Below are 21,803 nucleotides of genomic sequence, written 5' to 3'. Positions count from 1 at the left end.
GCAAAGTCCACATACTGATGCAATTTAGGGAGCACTGATTTGAGATTTGCATGATTAAAATCTCCGGCGATGATAAACAGTCTGTTGGGGTGAGCATTTTGCAGATCGCTAATAGCCAATAGTGTGTGTGTGTGTGTGTGTGTGTGTGTGTGTGTGTGTGTGTGTGTGTGTGTGTGTGTGTGTGTGTGTGTGTGTGTTACACTACCCGTACTCAATAAAACCAGAATTAATCAGGAACAAGTCCAATAACTTGATCTTGACTTCCTGCACTTTGACCTCTGCCTTGAATTATGATGAAGCTTGAGCTTATTAAAAAATACATGTGAGTTCACTCACCTGTTTCCTGTCTCATAAAAAATTGACAGATTTAACAGACAACAACATTCAAATCTTTTGACCATAAAACTATATATTTGCTCCCTTAGAGAAGGTTTATAACTTACGTCTCATTTCAGGCCCTGGACTCACAGCTCTAACAGTAAAACTGATGATCTATAAAAACACACACAGCACACAATTTTTTTTCTGTTCACTTACATCAGGGCTGTCAAGTGTCACACATTGAGAGTGACAGTCACGCACTACTGTCTTTTGTCACGCTCTCCCACCACACATCGTATTTCTCAAGCAGAAAAACTTTTTGACTATTTATCATATATTTAATAAGCTGCAGTGGCTCAAATGTATCAGTCCGCACCGCTGTCTCTGTGGAACTGGGCAGGAATCAAGCGCGTCTCAGTTCTTAGTCGATCCTGACACTTATCAGCCAATCAAAAAAAAGAGGCTACACAATAGCCAATAAGAAAATAGCACTATCTGGGTAAGAGTTAATGCAACAACCAATGAAAAAAATCATTTTCAGTAGAGAGGGTATTTTTGATGGTCGGTTACATTACAAACGATAAAGGAGTCCAAAAAGGCAACAAACACTTACAATAAACACATAACAATAACACATAAATAACACATAAAGACATCTCTCTCTCTCTCTCTCTCTCTCTCTCTCTCTCTCTCTCTCTCTCTCTCTCTCTCACACACACACATACACACACACACACACACATAGACACACATAGACACACGCGCGCGCGCACACACACACACACACACACACACACACACACACACACACACACACAGACACACACACACACACATTTTAATAATAATTAATAGAAATTAAACAAATACTTTGTATTTGGTTAAACTGCGGTCAGTGATCCTTACCAAACACAACAACTCCCCCATTATTGGGGGGGGGGGGGGGTTTGAGGTGTCACGCTTGCCTGCCTTCAAAACTTGAGAGCCCTGACTTACTTATTTGCTGTTATTAATGTTATCAAACCCAAGACTTTTTAGTCCCTTGTACAGAAACCACAACAGCTCTCTCTCTCTCTCTCTCTCTCTCTCTCTCTCTCTCTCTCTCTCTCTCTCTCTCTCTCTCTCTCTCTCTCTCTCTCTCGCTCTCTCTCTCTCTACTCTGTGCACTTCCTCTTTCAACATTTTTGGACTCATCTGTATTTAGCTATGTGGAGAGATTCTTCATGCTCTATTTCTATAATGCACATTATGAGTAATACTGTATATTTTATTTGTAATAATTTGTTGCAAATAATGAACCTTAATAATGGTCTTGACTCAAGAGCATGAATTTACATTTGAACTCTCTCTCTCTCTCTCTCTCTCTCTCTCTCTCTCTCTCTCTCTCTCTCTCTCTCTCTCTCTCTCTCTCTGAAGTTTGAAGTCTTAAGAGTACAGGAAGTGTCGAGGCATTAACACAGACACTTGTGGTTCTGTCAGTAAGTCAGTCATCAGTTGGACAGGATGGAGCTCCGTCCACTCTGTGTGATGTTCTGTGAGTAAATGTTTTCTGTGAGTTTTCATTAGTGGTGAATTAAGTTTTGTTTTAACCAAATGATTGTTTGAACAAACCTAATTTCATCTTCTGTGTCGTTATTTAATTCTATAGCTAAGGTCTAATATTTTAAAAAAGGGAAATTAAATTCAGCATTTTGTGGTACTTTTAGGTTTGAGCCAAGTGATTTTATTTGTAAAATATTAAATAGTCATTAAACAAACACTGTTTTCAGTAATTGTATCCTGGTGTCTCTCACATGTGCAGAACATTACAGCTGATTATTTTAACTGCTGTTATACATTCATACACTGTATTTGTTTAGGATTTTAAAATGTGTACTTTATTCTACATTTCTTTGGAGATCTTTTCTGCACTCTGTAAAGAGAAGAAAGTTAATCTTGTAGATGTACAATGTGCGAGGAGACTGTGCCAAGCAAAGAGGAAATCAAGTGTCACTTTCTAAATGAATGATATTTATATTAACAGCCATGGCACTGGGTTTAACAACAAAACAGATTGGATGGTGTTTTAATATATCTGTTTGGGGTTTAAGCAAACAGGAATCAAACAGTACAAGAATTAATACAATAAACTACAGTAAACCTCCTTCATCGTGGGCCACATCACACCACATCACACCACACTGCTGTTCATTATTTTATTATCATCATAATAACTGCACACCAACAAGTGTTTTAGCTCTAAATGAACCTTAACTAATGTCTGTTTCTCTCTCTACCTTTAGTGCTGACTGAACTCATCCTCCGTACACAAACAGGTGATTTAGGTAAGTTTCATTTATTAACCTTTTTAATTTATTCAAATAATTTTAATAACAAGTGACACATGTAATGTTAAACTGAGACCAGTGGAATGTAATGAATCTTTCTGATGTGACAAAGACTCAGTGGTGTTGTGAGGGTGGGGCTTCGGGGGCTTAAGCCCCTCATGTACTGTCAAAAGTCCCTGGTCTTTTGAGGACTGAAAACGTTTTACACCACAAATAAAGTGCAATAAACCTGTATGTCCGTTAGCGCCTATTTTACACGTTCATTCCGCTATGCGTTGTTTTTAAACTTAGGTGTCGAGCTGTTAAACAGAACAGTTCCTATTCTATTCAGCAGGTGGCGCTGTTGTTAGTATACGGCTATTGTACAGTCGTCATTCATTCATTCATTTAGAAAGTCACTCAGTCAGTAAAAGAGTTGGTGAGGTAATAATAATGCAAATGTTCTACCTAACTGAACAGTTTTAATGTCAGTTTTAAAGTTTGCTGCTCTGCTAAAATTAAATAACCTTCATCAATTAAATGTATTTTTACATCATAAATAGGCCTACATTGATACATAAGATAAAACGTATGTGGCTCTGGATAAGAGCATATGCCATAAATGTAAACTTTTGAAATACTGAGTAAGTGGTCTGACAAATACAGAAACATATTATACACACACAAAAATGCAGTCTCACCTCATATTGCAGCTGCCAATGGTTCATTCGCCACCACAAACAAAAGAGGTGATAACGGACAGCTGAGTATCTGCAGCGTAGAGAAATGAAAGGTGACCAATTGCTATTTGCATGAGTAGCTGCTGAAGGAGAGGACTAAAGAACTTTAATTCAGGATCTGAACCTTGGGCCAAATTCGAACTGCTACAGAGTATAAAAGAGATAATCCCAGTCCTATGGAATAAAAACACTGTCAATAATAATTGTACGTAATTCAAAGCATTTGTGTGTAAATTTTAATTTTGTGGAGTTGGATCCCAAACGACAGTTTACAGATACGAGATTTTGCGTGTTTGTTCAAATACAACTCCAAAATGTACGACTATGACAGTTTACACACACAACGCTTGTTTTCACAACACCTCTTTTTCACACACGAAAACGGTCTGCGAAACAACTGTCAAAAATACGTCATCACGCTCACAGGCATTACTATCCGAGGGAAGATGAATCAATTCCACGAAGTGCGCATGCGCCCCGCCCTCTTTTAAACCACTGGTACCATTGTGGTGAAAATAACCACGAGCCAAAGGATTGTAATTTTGCAAGGCAAAAATTTTACAATTGTGGAAAGCTGGAAACATTTGAGAAGAGTGTGTAGAGTAAAACTACAAGACACTAAAGCAGATAAGTGCAAGAAAACTTCAAGATGGGGGGGAGGAAAATTACAAAAGAGCAAATTATCTCCAAGACCAAGAAAAAGAGGTGCCTGGAGAGGAAGTATACACCATGTATAGTACAGAGGCAAGCATACCCCATGTATCCCCTATCATACAAATGTTGTCCGTAAACGAATGCCTAGTGAAATTTGAGACTGACACGGGATGCAGTGTGACTGTTCTATCACAAGCAGAACATGCCAAATTGGATGCTAAAAAGAAACTGCCTCAGTTTACAAGCAAGGTCAACCTTAAATCGTACACAGGACAGTCAGTGAACATTCTGGGTACCACAAAAGTCAAAGTAAAATCCAAAGGTATTACCAAAGAACTACCAGCAATCGTGGTGGCTGGATCAGGACCAAATCTGCTGAGACGAGCATGGCTCACAGAGTTAAAACTCAGCTGGGAGAACATCAACAACATAGAAAGTAGTTCTGAGAGGTTACAGGACATTTTGAAGGCACATGAGACAGTTTTCAAAGAGGAACTGGGAACACTAAAAGGCAAAGATATATGTATCCAGTGAGGCAAAACCTAGTTTTTACCAGAGCTGGTTGGTACTGGAGAGACAAAGCAGCCTGAGAGTTCACAAACAGGTTGTGTGAGGCGTTCAGCAAGAGAAAGAAAAGCACCAGAATATCTTAAAGTCTTTGTGAAATGATAGAGAAGAAGAAAAAAAACATTTCATAACAAGAGGTTGAGATATTGCAATAAGTTATGTTGAGGTTGTTATACGACATTCCTATAAATGTATATGTAGAAAATAATTTAAGTGGAAGTTTTCAAGTTAAGGGAGAAGAATGTCATGTTGTGTTCTAACTAATAATGACCAGTAGGGGTCAGTAGTGATGTTGGTATGTGTTGTAATGCACTGACGAAGAATTATACCACGTGTATGTTGGAAGCGGCACGAAACTGGGCACGTGCGTGTTACGTTATTAATAAATTAAAGCTTATAACAAAATCACGTGACTGTTATTGTTTACAAGATACAACAAGGAACATAACAACTACACAGAAACTCCTGGGGTGACCTGAAATAAACCAGTCACTGCATTTACTACACTCAATAATGCTGTAATTAAAACATGAATCGAGTTAAAAGCTTTCACAAATTCAGAACAGTAACTTTATTCATTTTTAGCATTGAGTCAGAATTACAAATTGTGATCTACATTTTATTTGTTAGTAATTACATCATTAAAATAATGATTTTACTGTTATATATTTTACACAGAGAAACCTAAACCTGTGGTGATTATAAAGCCTGATCAACACGTGTTCAGAGGAGAGACTGTGACATTCAAATGTGAGATAAAGAGCGCAAAAGACACCGAGTGGACATACAGCTGGTATAAGAAAGATGACACAGAGAACCCGTACAAAGAAGCACAAGAGTTCAGCATCAGCTCAGTTACAAACTCTGACAGTGGCACATACACCTGCAGAGGGATGAGCAGTGACTCTCAGTTCTCAGAGGAGAGCGATCCTGTTAAACTCACTGTATCAGGTAAGTCTGTGAGTTTATCCTCATTATTTCTGTTTTGGCAAGGAAAATATATATCAGTAATTTCATCTTTCAGATTTTCATTGAGCTAAACTGTAACCCAGTCTCATTTTAATGACTTTTGAGCTTCCTCCAGTCTGTTTACTATAAATTTGTACTTTTCTATATTAATACCTCAAAGTTCTTTTATTTCTGGTCAAGACACAAATAATCACTTATTAGCCAGTCTTTTCACTTTGATTTTATTTTTAATTGTATTGATCTGTATAAAAAACATGTTCTTTACTTAATAGTCTAAAGCTGATGTTACTGTCATGATTTTGTATGTTTGAAACCGATTGATTAATCACACGATCGAACGAATTATTTCAGAGATTCACTGCTGTGGCTTCACAGTAAATATCAGTGTGTTTAGTTGAGGGTTGAAAATAAATAAACACTGATGTGTGCAGTTGGTGGTGCAGGTTTAGTCATCCCAATCTGCCAACAGCAAAATACTGTACACTTTACTACAACTTGAGGTGGCAGGAAAGTAAAGTAGTGTCAGATTTAGAGTAAACACCTGTGACACATTTACAATAAAGTACTGTGATACCTTAATGTTATATAAAATAACACGTATCCCAGTAGACTTTTGTACCTTGCTTGATGTAGGACACAACTGAGCTGAAGGGTTTTGCCCAATGACATCTTGGTGGTGCTGGGATTTGAGCACACAAGCTTCTGGTGTTAATCTGAGCCTTAACCTCAGAGCCACAACAACTACACCAAAAACAAACACTGCAATTAACTTCCACAGATTCAACTACTTCTCAAGAGTCAAGAAGCTTTTATTTTCTAGAAAACTGGCACATGGAAATTAATAAATTTATTTAAACAAAAACACAGATTTAACATTTTTACATTTAAAGCATTTATCAACTGACCAATAAGTATTTATTTATTGGTCAGTTGATAAATGCTTTAAATGTAAAGGCTACACTAGAAAAGTAGTATGACATTAAGAAAAGATGTTAAAAAACATCAGAGTGACAGAAGAAAATGCTTTTCAATTTAAATCTGATTAGTGCAGTAAAGATTACATTAGTGCTGAATTGTCTGTTTCTTCGCTAACACGAAAAACTAAACCTGAACTCACAACATAAGATCTGTAAATGTGTAAATATAATAAATCATAAAATTTATTGAGGTAAATTCAGTAAAAGTGTTTGATAGAAATGACGACTTCATTCAAGCGCTTCTTCTGCTATGCAATGCAGCAGTACAGCAATCTGTCTAGACTCGGTTTTATCCACAAATCCTGAAGAAGTGACCACGTGAGTTGACTGGACGATAAGATGGCTGTCATGGTGGTATCCGTGGCCCCATTCGATAGTACGTCGCAGTTGTGGGAGGAATATTGCGAGATATTTAATCATTTCTTCATGACAAATGATGTGGATGAACCAGAAAAAAAACGTGCCATTTTGCTGAGCTGTGTCGGAGCGCAGACATACACAATTATGAGGAATCTGCTGAGCCCTGAAAAAACAGGTTCAAAGATGCATGATGAACTGGTGAGTTTGTTGACTAAGCACTTTAATCCGAAAGACAGTGAAATAGTCCAGAGATGGAAGTTTAATTCACGGAACAGACGCTTGGGTGAAAGTATAGCGGAATATGTGGCTGAGCTCAGGAAGCTAGCGCAGGACTGTAACATTGGTGACACACTCACTGTCATGCTAAGAGACCGGTTAGTGTGCGGAGTCAACGATGATACAGTAGCATACAGAGGAGATTATTAGCAGAGTATGGTCTGACGTTTGAGACGGCGTTGAGAAAAGCACAGGCTATACAAGCGGCTAATAAAGATATGGCAGATATGAACCGAGAGAAAGGACACAGGCACAGTACCACTGTTTTCCAGATGGAAGCGAGAGAAATGAGAACGTCAGGTGGTACAGGGACATGCTGCTGTTGTGGTGAAAATAACCACGGGCCAAAGGATTGTAAGTTTGCAAGGGAAAAATGTTACAATTGTGGAAAGCTGGAAACATTTGAGAAGAGTGTGTAGAGTAAAACTACAAGACACTAAAGCAGATAAGTGCAAGAAAACTTCAAGATGGGGGGGAGGAAAATTACAAAAGAGCAAATTTTCTCCAAGACCAAGAAAAAGAGGTGCCTGGAGAGGAAGTATACACCATGTATAGTACAGAGGCAAGCATACCCCATGTATCCCCTATCATACAAATGTTGTCCGTAAACGAATGCCTAGTGAAATTTGAGATTGACACGGGATGCAGTGTGACTGTTTTATCACAAGCAGAACATGCCAAATTGGATGCTAAAAAGAAACTGCCTCTGATTACAAGCAAGGTCAACCTTAAAACATACACAGGACAGTCAGTGAACATTCTGGGTACCACAAAAGTCAAAGTAAAATACAAAGGTATTACCAAAGAACTACCAGCAATCGTGGTGGCTGGATCAGGACCAAATCTGCTGAGACGAGCATGGCTCACAGAGTTAAAACTCAGCTGGGAGAACATCAACAACATAGAAAGTAGTTCTGAGAGGTTACAGGACATTTTGAAGGCACATGAGACAGTTTTCAAAGAGGAACTGGGAACACTAAAAGAAACCAAGGCAAAGATTGAGTGAGGCAAAACCTCGTTTTATATACATGGAGGCCGGTCTGAGATTAAAATGGGGAAAGTGCAACTTCATGGAAATTGAAGTCACATTCCAGGGACATAGAGTGGATGCAACAGGGATTCATCCTGTCCCTGAAAAAGTGCAGACAGTTAAAGATGCACCAACACCAACTTCAGTAACAGAGCTTAAAGCGTACCTGGGACTGTTGAATTATTATAACCGTTTCCTACCAAAGCTCTCAACACTTCTAGCAACTCTACACAAACTGCTGAAGAAAGATGTTACCTGGTGTTGGAAAGAGGAGCAAGAGAAAGCTTTCCGGCAATCTAAAGAGTGACTGCAGTCAAGTCAAGTGTTAGTACACTATGATTAAAAAAAAACCTTATACTTGCCTGTGACGCTTCACGGTTTGGAGTAGGAGCTGTATTAGCACATCAGATGCCGGATGGAACAGAACGACCCATAGGGTTTGTTTCATGAACACTTTCAAAAGTGGAAAAAAACTACACACAACTAGATAAAGAGGGACTTGCTGTAGTGTTTGGAGTCAAGAGATTCCATAAATACTTGTATGGACGCAAATTTCTAATTTATACAGATCACAAGCCTCTAATTAGTCTCTTAAATGAGCTCAGAACTGTGCCACAAATGGCCTCACAACGAATAATGAGATGGGCCGTGCTGCTAGGTGCTTATGAATGTCATTTCATACAGAGCTGGAAAAGACAATGGAAATGTGGATGCTCTAAGCCGATTTCCCCTTCCAGAAAAACATGAGGAGCTTTGTAAGCAGGAAAAGGTGTTCATGCTGGAAAAAGGGGTGAGCTCAATTACAACATCAGAGCAAATCAAGCACTGGACTGCACGAGATCCTGTACTCTCTAGAGTTTGTGAGTATGTACTGAAAGGGTGGCCTGATCATAGCGATGCAGTGGATTTTTCACCTTATAAAAAAAAAGACAGCAGGAGCTTAGTGTGTAAGATGGTTGTGTGCTGTGGGGAGCACGTCTTATCATTCCTGAGAAAGGACTTTCAGTGTTGCTGGACCAACTACATCAATTTCATCCAGGGGTGTCGAGGATGAAAGGATTGACGAGGAGCTACCTATGGTGGCCTAAACTAGATGTGGACATAGAGTCTAAAGTCAAAAGCTGTAAAATATGTCAGGAACAGAGAAAAACTCCTGTGTGTGCACCACTTCATCTGTGGGAGTGGCCAAGAAAGCCCTGGAGACGTGTACATACTGTATGGATTATGCTGGTCCATTTATGGGTAAAATGTTTCTAATCTTAATTGACGCACATTCTAAGTGGATAGATGCATACCCCCAGAATTCAGCAACGACAGCTATCACTCGTGAGTGCCTGAGGAACAGTTTCAGTGTGCATGGCATTCCTGAAGTCATAGTGTCAGACAATGCTCAGTGTTTCATGTGAGGCATGTAAAGAATTCATGTCAAGAAATGGAATAACACATGTTATGGCTGCTCCGTATCATCCATCATCAAATGGCTTTGCTGAGAGAGCTGTACAGACTCTGAAGGATCTCTTAAAGAAAAGTTCAGGAGACACCATTGAGACCAAGTTACACCGTGCATTGTTCAGTTATCGAATGACACCGCAGTCTACAACAGGGTTATCACCTGCAGAAATGATGATGGGAAGGAAGTTGAGATGCACACTCGACAGAATACATCCGGACCTCAACAACAAGATTGAAACAAAGCAAAAGAGTCAGAAGGAACAACATGATAAACAGGCAAAGCCCAGATATTTTGAAGTGGGAGATGCTGTGTATACCAGGAACTTTGGTTATGGACCAAAATGGGTGCAGGGACAAATTGCAGAAATCACAGGACCTGTATCATACAGAGTGAGTCTAGAAAATGCTCAAGTGGTACGTCGGCATGTTGACCAGTTGTTCAGTCGACAACAGGAAGAGGTTCTAAATTCTGAAATTGTTTCCCAAGCTGATGTTCTAGTTCAATCACAAGGATTGGTAGAAACTGGAGACCCTGATGTCACAGACCCTGAACCAAGACTTACAAAACCAGAGCTGGTTGGTACTGGAGAGACAAAGCAGCCTGAGAGTTCACAAACAGGTTGTGTGAGGCGTTCAGCAAGAGAAAGAAAAGCACCAGAATATCTTAAAGTCTTTGTGAAATGATAGAGAAAAAGAGAAAAACATTTCATAACTAGAGGTTGAGATATTGCAATAAGTTATGTTGAGGTTGTTATACGACATTCCCATAAATGTATATGTTGAAAATAATTTAAGTGGAAGTTTTCAAGTTAAGGGGAGAAGGATGTCATGTTGTGTTCTAACTAATAATGACCAGTAGGGGTCAGTAGTGATGTTGGTATGTGTTGTATTTCACTGACGAAGAATTATACCACGTGTATGTTGGAAGCGGCACGAAACTGGGCACGTGCGTGTTACGTTATTAATAAATTAAAGCTTATAACAAAATCACGTGACTGTTATTGTTTACAAGATACAACAAGGAACATAACAACTACACAGAAACTCCTGGGGTGACCTGAAATAAACCAGTCACTGCATATACTACACTCAATAATGCTGTAATTAAAACATGAATCGAGTTAAAAGCAGTCACAAATTCAGAACAGTAACTTTATTCATTTTTAGCATTGAGTCAGAATTACACATTGTGATCTACATTTTATTTGTTAGTCATTACATCATTAAAATAATGATTTTACTGTTATATATTTTACACAGAGAAACCTAAACCTGTGGTGATTATAAAGCCTGATCAACACGTGTTCAGAGGAGAGACTGTGACATTCAAATGTGAGATAAAGAGCGCAAAAGACACCGAGTGGACATACAGCTGGTATAAGAAAGATGACACAGAGAACCTGTACAAAGAAGCACAAGAGTTCATCATCAGCTCAGTTACAAACACTGACAGAGGCAAATACACCTGCAGAGGGAAGAGCAGTGACTCTCAGTTCTCACAGCACAGTAATCCTGTTAAACTCACTGTATCAGGTAAGTCTGTGAGTTTATCCTCATTATTTCTGTTTTGGCAAGGAAAATATATATCAGTAATTTCATCTTTCAGATTTTCATTGAGCTAAACTGTAACCCAGTCTCATTTTAATGACTTTTGAGCTTCCTCCTGTCTGTTTACTAGAAATTTGTACTTTTCTATATTAATACCTCAAATTTCTTTTATTTCTGGTCAAGACACAAATCATCACTTATTAGCCAGTCTTTTCACTTTGATTTTATTTTTAATTGTATTGATCTGTATAAAAAACATGTTCTTTACTTAATAGTCTAAAGCTGATGTTACTGTCATGATTTTGTATGTTTGAAACCGATTGATTAATCACACGATTGAACGAATGATTTCAGAGATTCACTGCTGTGGCTTCACAGTAAATATCAGTATGTTTAGTTGAGGGTTGAAAATAAATAAATACAGATGTGTGCAGTTGGTGGTGCAGGTTTTGTCATCCCAATCTGCCAAAACCAAAATACACTTTACTACAACTTGAGGTGGCAGGAAAGTAAAGTAGTGTCAGATTTAGAGTAAACACCTGTGACACACATTTACAATAAAGTACTGTGATACCTTAATGTTATATAAAATAACGTATCCCAGTAGACTTTTGTACCTTGCTTGATGTAGGACACAACTGAGCTGAAGGGTTTTGCCCAATGACATCTTGGTGGTGCTGGGATTTGAGCACACAAGCTTCTGGTGTTAATCTGAGCCTTAACCTCAGAGCCACAACAACTACACCAAAAACAAACACTGCAATTAACTTCCACAGATTCAACTACTTCTCAAGAGTCATGAAGCTTTTATTTTCTAGAAAATTGGCACTTGGAAATTCACTCACTCACTCTCACTCACTCACTTTCTACCGCTTATCCGACACTTGGAAATTAATAAATTTAATTAAAAAAAACACAGATTTAACATTTTTACATTTAAAACATTTATCAACTGACCAATAAGTTATTTATTTATGTGTCTATTTATTACAACTTCCTTTTTAACTAGGTTACAAATAGAAGAAGAGGCTACACTAGTAAGGCAAGGCAAGGCAAGTTTATTTGTATAGCACATTTCATACACAGAGGTCATTCAAAGTGCTTTACATAGAAATTAGGAAACAGTTTATAAAAGAGAAAAATATATATATATGAAAAATAAGAAACAGCATAAAATCATAACAAAAACAAATAACAATTAAAGAAAATAGATGTTATTTTAAGAAAAACAGTTTAAAACGTGTTAAAAAGAATAAAACAGGAGTAAAAGTGATTTGGATAAAAAGTGCAGTCAGTGTGAAGCAGCACAGCGCTCATTCAGTAAATGCAGAGTTAAACAGATGTGTTTTTAATCTTGATTTAAAAGTGTCTACTGTTGAAGCACATCTGATCTCTTCTGGAAGCTGATTCCAGCTATAGGTGGTAAAGTAGTATAACATTAAGAAAAGATGGAGGATGGAGGTCTAGTTATTGTTGGTGATAGAGGTCTAGTTATTGTTTTTCTGAGACCAGAAACATCACAGAGACAGAAGAAAATGCTTTCCAATTTAAATCTGATTAGTGCAGTAAAGATTACATTAGTGCTGAACTGTGTGTTTCTTCTCTAACACAAAAAAACTAAACTTGAACTCACAACATAAGGGGCATCAGAATACAACAGTAAATAGGTCATGTGTAGATTTGCATTTTGTTGTTGTTTTTTTATCCAAATTAAACAGAACTAAAACATTAATAAACAAGTTGTTTAGCCTCATCACATAGACAGTAATAATGTTTCACTGTAGAAGTGATTAGTGTAGTAAAGACTACTTCACATTCTGAACTGTTTCATTTCTAACAGAAAAACCTAAACCTCAACTCACATCAAACATTGAAGGAGATGTACTGAGAGGAAACACAGTGTATCTGTCCTGTACACTGACACCACAGTCTGCTGGATGGAAGTTTTACTGGTCCAAATACACACAGAGCCATTGGACTGAGACTAAGACTGGGACTCCTACATCAGACTCCTACACCTTCAGCTCAGATAAAGTCTATGACAGAAGTCAGTACAGATGCAGAGCTGGAAGAGAAAACCGAGTCTTCTACACAGACTACAGTAATGTACTCTCACTAAATGTTATTGGTGAGTAAGAGACTTTTTGTTAAGTGATTCTGTACAACACTGAACATATAAACATTTAAATGCAGTCAGAATATAGCAACATTTACACAGCTACTTACAGAGAAGACTTTCAGATAAATCATTTTATTAAAGTTAAAGAGAGACAGTGTGAACACAGCTGAGCAGGACTTGTGTGAGGTGAGATGGTAAATTAAAAAGTGACACAAAACACTAGTTTAACTTTGGTAGAAAATGTCAACAAAACCCGTAAAATGCTTTTAAAAAGATGTTCAGTCTGTAAAAGGGTCCTGATGAAGTTACTCTTTCAGAAACATCAAAATGTCGAGACCTGACTGATTGTGAATGAGTGAAGAGGACGAGGGTCGAACTTTTATAGTGAATCACTCAATCTGATAGAACGTGAGAGATTAGAGAGTGAGTGTGTGAGAGGAGTTCTGAACTAATTACAGGTGTGTGTGTGTGTGTGTGTGTGTGTGTGTGTGTGTGTGTTTCCATTTATTACACGTGAAAAAAGACAATCAAATCAAATAAACAATTTATACTCAGTCACTCGAACAGTATCTTTTATGTTCAGTTTCTTGTTCACTTGCTGACATTCAGAATTTCTGAAGATGTCTCATCTTATTAAAATAAAAAGGATTATTAAACACAAAGTAATTCAGACAATAAATTGTGTTGAAGATACAGTCTGTACAGAATCCTGATTATTTTTAGGTCTGAGTCTGTATTAAAATTGTGATCTACATTTACTTCATCAGTGGTGATTGTTGTCTGACAGAGTTTCATCATTTACATGTGAGCTGATATACTGTATCTACACTCTGAATGGTTATCTACAGAATAGAAACAGTAATGATTTGTTTGTTTCTTACAGAGAGTCCTAAACCTACAGTGACTATAAAACCTGATACTCAGGTGTTCATAGGAGAGACTGTGACTTTCAGGTGTGATGTAGAGGAAGGAGGAGACACTGAGTGGACGTACGACTTGTTTAGGGACAGTAACACATTGTACCAATATTCCACAAAAAAGGAGTTCAGCATCAGGTCTGTTACAGTCTCACATCGTGGTCAATACACCTGCAGAGGGAGGAGGACAAGTGACTCTCAGATGTCAGAGAAGAGTGATTCTGTTACACTCTCTGTATCAGGTGAGTCTGTTAATGAATGTTATAACTTTTATGTAAAATGTCTCACTAGTTTTAGATTTTGTCCCAGTTTGTATCATATGCAAAAAAGTCTCATTATGATGATTTTAGGGCTGCTTCAATATTGCTATAACTCCCGTCAAGCACACACACACACACACACACACACACACACAAGCGGTTCACAAGTCTTTTCTCCAAATCCACCATGAAAACTAAACAATATTATCAACAAAATAATCACATTAACGACAAAAAGTGAAATCAAATACAAAGTGACATTTTACAGACATACAATACAGAAAATAAAGCATGCTATGAGAGAGAAAGAGTCTTTAATTCTGCCATATCTTCTTCTTCTTTGGATTTATTGGCGGGTCGCATACCAACTTTATGGTGCATACCGCCACCACCTGTGCTGGCGTGTGAAGTGATTTCAGTCTAGAAGTATGTCAAAAGATGTCTATATTCTATTTCTAAGACCATTTTGACATTTTCATAGACCAATTCTCTACAATCTCAATTGCTTCTTGAATTTTTTTCACTATATATTTTACGTTTCTTCCCCTCTTCCACATCATGCTCCATCATCTGCATATGAAGCTGTTTTAATTCCTGGATGAATTCCTTCGAATACATCATTAATCATAATGGCACTTCCCTGTGGTGTTCCATTTTCTACCTTCACCATCTCAGAAATTGTATTTCATACTTTGACTTGTATTGATCGTCCGAATAAGACACTTAACACCCAATTATAAAATCTTCCTTCAATTCCCATTCTTTGCAACTTTAACAGCAATCCTTCTCTCCACATCATATTGTATGCTTTTTCGATGTCAAAGTATACTGCCACTAACACCTCCTTCATTGCTAGTGCCTTTTTAACATCAGTTTCTAATCTAATTAGTGCATCTAGGGTGGATCTACCTGCTCGAAAACCATACTGGTAAGGAGCCATTAACCCTTTGCTTTCCAATACATAATATAGTCGATCAACGATCATTTTTTCCATTACTTTACAGAGGTTAGACGTCAGAGCTATCGGCCTATAATTTCCCGCTATACAGTAGTAGCATCTTTCCCTGGTTTGTGAATCGGCAGTACAATTGCTTGTTTCCATGATAGCGGTCCTTCCCTCCAGGTTTTGTCAAGTATTACATCATCCATCTGTTTAATCATAATATAGCAGATTCTATCTTTCCCAGGAGCAGTACTTCTAACCCTCATTAAGATTCTTTTAAGTTCCTACAAATTAAAGGCAGCATCCAAAGCTATTTTACTATCAATTCTTTTTTTTTTTTTAAATATCTTGATTTTGCTTTAATATTTCTTCTCTCCGTCTCTTGTAATTTATTCCTAGGTTATCTGAGCTGTGTGCATCACGGCTGTTTTCCCTTCATCTACTAGTACTGGTATATTCTGAGTTCTGTAAACCCCAACCATTTTTTTGAGGACACCCCATAATAACTCTCCTAATTGGGTTTCCCTTCCTAGTGTAGAGCAGAATGATTGCCAATACTTCCTTTTAGCTTGCTTTATTATCTTCCTTGCCTGAGCCCATTTCTTCTGATAACTAATTAAAGTTATAGGTATTAAAGTTTTCTTAAGCTCTCTAAAAGCCTTATTTCTATCTTTAACAGCTTTAGTGCATTCATCGTTCCACCATGGAACAATTTTCAATCTTACTTTACCTTCTGCTTTAGGAATGGATTCTTCAGCTGCATTTGTAATAATTGTACTTAATCGATCAGAACACAAATCTATATCATCATCTAAGCTATAATTCACCATTCCATCAATACATAACCTGTTAAATTTATCCCAATCGGCTTTATCAGATCTCCATCTATTTGGCATTGTTTTATTTTGTTGATAAATTTCCAATCCCACATAGCATAATATTGGGAAATGATCACTTCCCAATGTAGATTGCTCTAGTACTTCCCATTTATATTCTAAAGCTATAGTTCCAGAGACTATTGTTAGATCAATACATAACATTGAAGAATCCCTTATATTGAATCTAGTACCCTTCCTGTTATTTAAACTCACTAAAGCATATTCCTCCATAAACTCTTCTACTACCCTACCATTATTATCTGTGCAAGTACTACCCCAAAGTGAATTATGCGCATTAAAATCCCCACACCATATCAAATTTCCCCCAGCTTTGATTCTTGTCATATTTAGATCATCTAAAGTTAACTGATTACAAGGATTATAGAAGTTTACCACCTTTAATCCCCCTCGCTGAGTCCACATCACTACAACAACACAGTCCCCTAAGATATCTATTACTATTTCTCTATAAGTCACCACATCTTTAACAAATGTCCCACATCCTCCTCCATTTGTACCAACTCTATCCTTTCTAACCAATTTGTAACCCGGAATACAAAAGTTTAACTGCGGACAAAGCCAAGTCTCCTGAATACATATAATGTCTGGTAAAACTGCTAGCTGGTACACAAATCTTTTAAGTTCTTGCCCATTCGCAATCAAACTTCGAGCATTCCATTGTAATATTTTCATATTTTACTTTTACTTCTCTGACTACCCAAAGGATCATCCTTCCCTACTGTTCCTTCAGTTTGTCCAAGTATCATTTGAATCTGTTCCACTGACACTTCAGTAATACCAAGATGTCGAGCCGCTGCAGATATAATAATTTTCAGCTTTTCAGTTCTTTTGTCTGTTTGAGCTGAACAATAATGACTTCAGCTATAAATGCTACAAAATTAATTTTCTTTACCACAAGCAAGTTTCCATCCTCAAGACATTTATGACTGCAGGTGTCTTTAGACTGATTAATGATATTTTCCCTCAGATTTCCATTTGTCGCTTGTACTTGCTTGACTGCTTGAGCATATGATATATTCTGTACTGTTTTGAGTTTCATTGCTTCCGTTGCTTGATTATTTTTGTAAGTTTCATTGGATTATTGATGTTTTCAACTGTTCCAGAAAATGCAACCATTACTTTGTATTCTACCTCAATTTTCCTTACTTTGTTTATTCCTACTCTAGTACTGTTGTCATCTGACTCAGAATCTCTATTTTTTCCTTTTGTTTGTTAAATCCGTAATCTGTGACCATCCCTCACTAACAATTACTGAAGAATCATCTTAATCATCCATACTACCTGCTTCCATCCTCTCCAGTCTCAGCACAGTTGATGCTACCCCGCTTTTGCGTATTTTACACCAGCCAGCTACAGTTCAAAAGTGATCGATGATGGACTGAATGTTTACTTCTCTGCTAGACTCTCACCGACTGCGTCATCCAGTGGCATGATCATTTCAAGTCCTTTTTGACTGGAACAAACTTTTCATCAGAGCATACAAAATGTCCATCCTTGCCGCTAGCCCTTAATGACGAGAAGTCTCACGATAATTGAGCATTCAAGCACACTCTTGAAACGAGGTGTCAAAATAAAAGTCTCACAACCTAAAATAAATTGAATAATACATAAAAGTCTTAACAACAAACACAGCTTAAATTCTCAATGAAAAATTGTAAACAAATAAAATAAATGACACATTATAGCAGCAGTTACAATTGACTTTCATTTTCTTATTTAAAAATAACTGATTCTTTTGATTTATAAAGAATCACTACAACATTAAATTTTCTGATGCTGTTATATTTTTCCTGGGCTATTATTTAATTTTTTAGAAAGAAACCTGACAATTACGAGCCACACAATTCTTCACCTAATATTAATCTGAATCTTTTATGATTTTATATTGAAAATATATTTCAAAGTTTCAATGGTGCAATTTATCAGAAAAGGTTTAAATGATAGAAAGAGAATTTAAAATAACACTAATGTCTGCAGTATTGCTTAGGATTTAAGAGACAATTTATAAACATCAACAGCAAATTAACAGTTTGATCATCATTTTTATTCCATTTATTCAATGTACTGCGTATAAACTATGTAAAAATATAACAATGCAATTTTTAATATTCATTAATTTTTAATTTTCTACACTGCATAGGCTACATAATTATTAGGGTATTTATGTTTGTCATGAATAATTTTAAAATACACTGCTATTTTGGGTTTTGTTTTACAAAACTACAAATAAATTGAGATCTGTCTCTAACATGAGAATTAGAACTTATTTCACTTATTTCAAAGTGAAATAACAAACATCAAATAATTTAAACAAATTAATAATGGATAACAAAATAATAGAAAACAAAATACAGCTTCAAATAACTAATGTTTTTGGGTTTGCATAGAATTCACTGGCCAGTATAGACATCCTTCTTTTCAGTGACTTTCATGTGCTTCTCATCCATAGAAATAGTGTCTTTATTTGTTCATCACTTGTTTTAGCTGAAACAGACACCACAGCCTCCCAGATACTATAATTAGACCCAATTACATGAATAATATAAAAAGGGGTATATTAAGTTAAGGAAATAAAACTCCAAATATATGGAACACTAGGCAACAAAATTAAAAAAAAAAAACTTACCAGGAAACATAACATACAAAAACCACACAAACACACAAGCACAAGACAATAGGTATATGTAAGGAGAGCAATCACAGAGACACAAGGAACAGGTGTGCAGAGGAGGAACAGATTAAGGATAGGGTGGTGCAAACATGCTGATACACAAACAGAAACATCCCCCTGGTCTTCAGACAGGGAAAAGTCCAAGCCGTCCATGACATTAGCGTAAAGTCAGGATGAGAGGAACAAGGTTTAATATCCCAATGGACACAGAGATCAAAACCTGAAAATTAAACTACTGTATATTAAAACCAGAAATCTACAGAGATGAATTCCAAAGGGTGACACAAGACAGAGTCAAAGGGCAAAACAATGTCAAAAACAGAAAATAGAACTATTTTACCAACAAAAATAAATAAACAAAAACCTCAGGTCACTAAAGGCACAGAATAATCCAACAAAGTGTATAAGGGTGCACAGCTATATATTCTGGTAGCAATGAGTGTGGAAGATAGAGAACAGGGGTAAAAGAAAATAAATTAAGATAGTTAGGTTATACACTAAGTTAGGTTATACACCAAGCATCCACTACAAGTGTTATGCGAGACACAGAGGAGGAAGCCGGAGTGGAAGCAAACAGAGTTTATTGTGAAAACACGGAAGTAGAATAATCCGGTGGTGCGCGGAAAAGCGCGGCCCACAAAGATCCAGAGTAGCAAGGCAGTCTGTGTAATCCGGTGGTGCGGCCCACAAAGTCCAGAGAGTAGGGGATGAAAGGCAGTCGGTGTACTAACCACGGGAGCGCGTGGGAGAAGCACGAAGCTGAACATGAACACGGGAGTGTCGAGAAATGTTCAGTGAAACCATGGATAATAACTGACGGTGAGTGGGAGTGAGAGAGGGGATTATATATGGTGGCTGATGAGAGTGAAATGAGAGTCAGGTGAGAGCAATCAGTAAGCAGGCGAGCCGCTCCGTGCGGGCGGGGCACGCGCGGGAGCAGAGTCAGAGAGCTCCCTGACAACAAGGCTCTTATGAAAATAAAATAAAATGTATGTTGATCTGAATAAGGGCATGTGCCAAATTTAATGCAGGATCTGAACCTTGGGCCGAATTCGAACTCCTACAGAGTATAAAAGAGATAATCCCAGTACACCCAGTCAACTGCTTTTTCAGGATCAAGTGATGTTAGTCCCTCTGGGGTATCAGGAGGGGTGGGATCATATAATATATTATATATCTGTCATATATTAAAGAATAATGTTTTTTAATAAATCCTGTTTGGTCATCTGAGTGTAATATATTGATCACAGCAGTTACATCGAGTCTTTTAGAATGCAATTCATTTCGACCTCTCTCATTCTTTATATTAGATATTAAGTTATTTGCCAATATTTTTGCCGATCCACTGGAATGTGAGATACAGAGCGCAAAAAACACTGAGTGGACATACAGTTTGTATAAGAATTATTACACAGAGAACTCATACAAAGAAAGCCAGCAGTTCAGCATCAGCTCAGTTACAGACTCTGACAGTGATACATACACCTGCAGAGGGAAGAGCAGTGACTCTTAGTCCAGAACTGTACTGTAAATATATGTAGCACCCAATTCCTCTCAGATTAAATGGAATAGGCCCTGGGTGTGTGGGTTTAGGATCTCTACTATTAAAACATATATATACAGATGCTATCTATACATTCATTCTTGCAACCTTTGATAAAAAATAGCCACCACAACAACTTTTGAATTTACTGTAATTTACTATTATCCAACAATTTCTACTTGTCCATCTGTCTCTGTCCACTAGCAGCTGACCACATACATGAAGTAGACACTTGTCTCCAGAACAACAACAGTCCAACAGAATCACATTAAACATGAAAGTGAAGTGACATACAGCTAAGTACGGTGACCCATACTCAGAATTCATTCTCTGCATTTAACCCATCCAAAGTGCACACAAACAGCAGTGAACACACACACCATGAACACACACACCGTGAACACACATACAGCAGTGAACACACACACACCGTGAACACACATACAGCAGTGAATTGGTGGTGGTGGTGGTGGTGGTGGTGGTGGTGGGGGGTTCGTTGAGTTTCTCAAGGGCACCTCGGTCATGGCCGGCCCGAGACTCGAACCCACAACCTCAGGGTTAGGAGTCAAACTCTCTAACCATTAGGCCACAAATTCCCCATAACCTGGGTTATCTCACTGTCTGCATCTTTTTTGTATCTTACTGCATTCCCCTCGCTGTAATAACAAGAGGATAAATATTTTAAATAAATTTCTAGTTGAGATTCTTTCATTAAAGTCTGTACTGTATCAGATTATCTCACTGACCATCTAAACCTTGTGTCCTTACAAGCTTTAAAAATACACAACCTCAGAATTTTCACCTTATGGCCACTCCATTAGCCTGCTAGCATGCTATTTCTCTCTTCACTTCTTTTCGTTCTCACTCTTTCTCTCCTCGACCTGAGAGTATCTGGATTAAAGAAATAATAAAAGCCCAATTAATCATGTATATTTTCTAGAAAATGAGCACTCAGAAATGAACAACTTTAATAAAAGAAACAAAAAACAGATTTAACATTTTAAGCATGTATCAATTGACCAATAACTGTTTATTTATTACAACATCCTTATGTATTTTTAACTGGGCTGGAAATAGATGAAGAGGCTACACTAGTAAAGTAACATAATATTAAGAAAAGATGTAGGTCTAGTTATTGTTTTTCTGAGATCAGTAACATCACAGAGACAGAAAAAATGCTTTACATTTTAAATCTGATTAGTGCAGTAAAGATTACATTATTGCTGAACTGTGTGTTTCTTCTCTAACAGA

General features: G+C 37.3%; 1 protein-coding gene and 1 long non-coding RNA gene across 2 annotated transcripts in view; both read left to right on the top strand.

Annotated features, from left to right (window-relative positions):
* LOC113645368 (titin-like) overlaps nt 1-21,803 on the top strand; it is a 1,056,738-nt gene that overhangs the window by 73,374 nt on the left and 961,561 nt on the right. Inside the window, exons 6-7 of the mRNA XM_047818848.1 lie at nt 13,041-13,328; nt 14,203-14,478. Coding sequence (XP_047674804.1) covers nt 13,041-13,328; nt 14,203-14,478 — 564 coding nt within the window. The remainder of the gene's footprint in view (nt 1-13,040; nt 13,329-14,202; nt 14,479-21,803) is intronic.
* LOC125145595 lies at nt 10,563-11,185 on the top strand. The gene is made up of 2 exons (XR_007143996.1): nt 10,563-10,704; nt 10,913-11,185. It is a non-coding gene; the product is annotated as an uncharacterized LOC125145595 (long non-coding RNA).

This window comes from Tachysurus fulvidraco, chromosome 1 (assembly GCF_022655615.1).
Source record: "Tachysurus fulvidraco isolate hzauxx_2018 chromosome 1, HZAU_PFXX_2.0, whole genome shotgun sequence".
Taxonomy (NCBI): Eukaryota; Metazoa; Chordata; class Actinopteri; order Siluriformes; family Bagridae; genus Tachysurus; species Tachysurus fulvidraco.
Note: the sequence above shows the minus strand (reverse complement) of the source record. Positions and strands in the feature narration are given on the sequence as shown.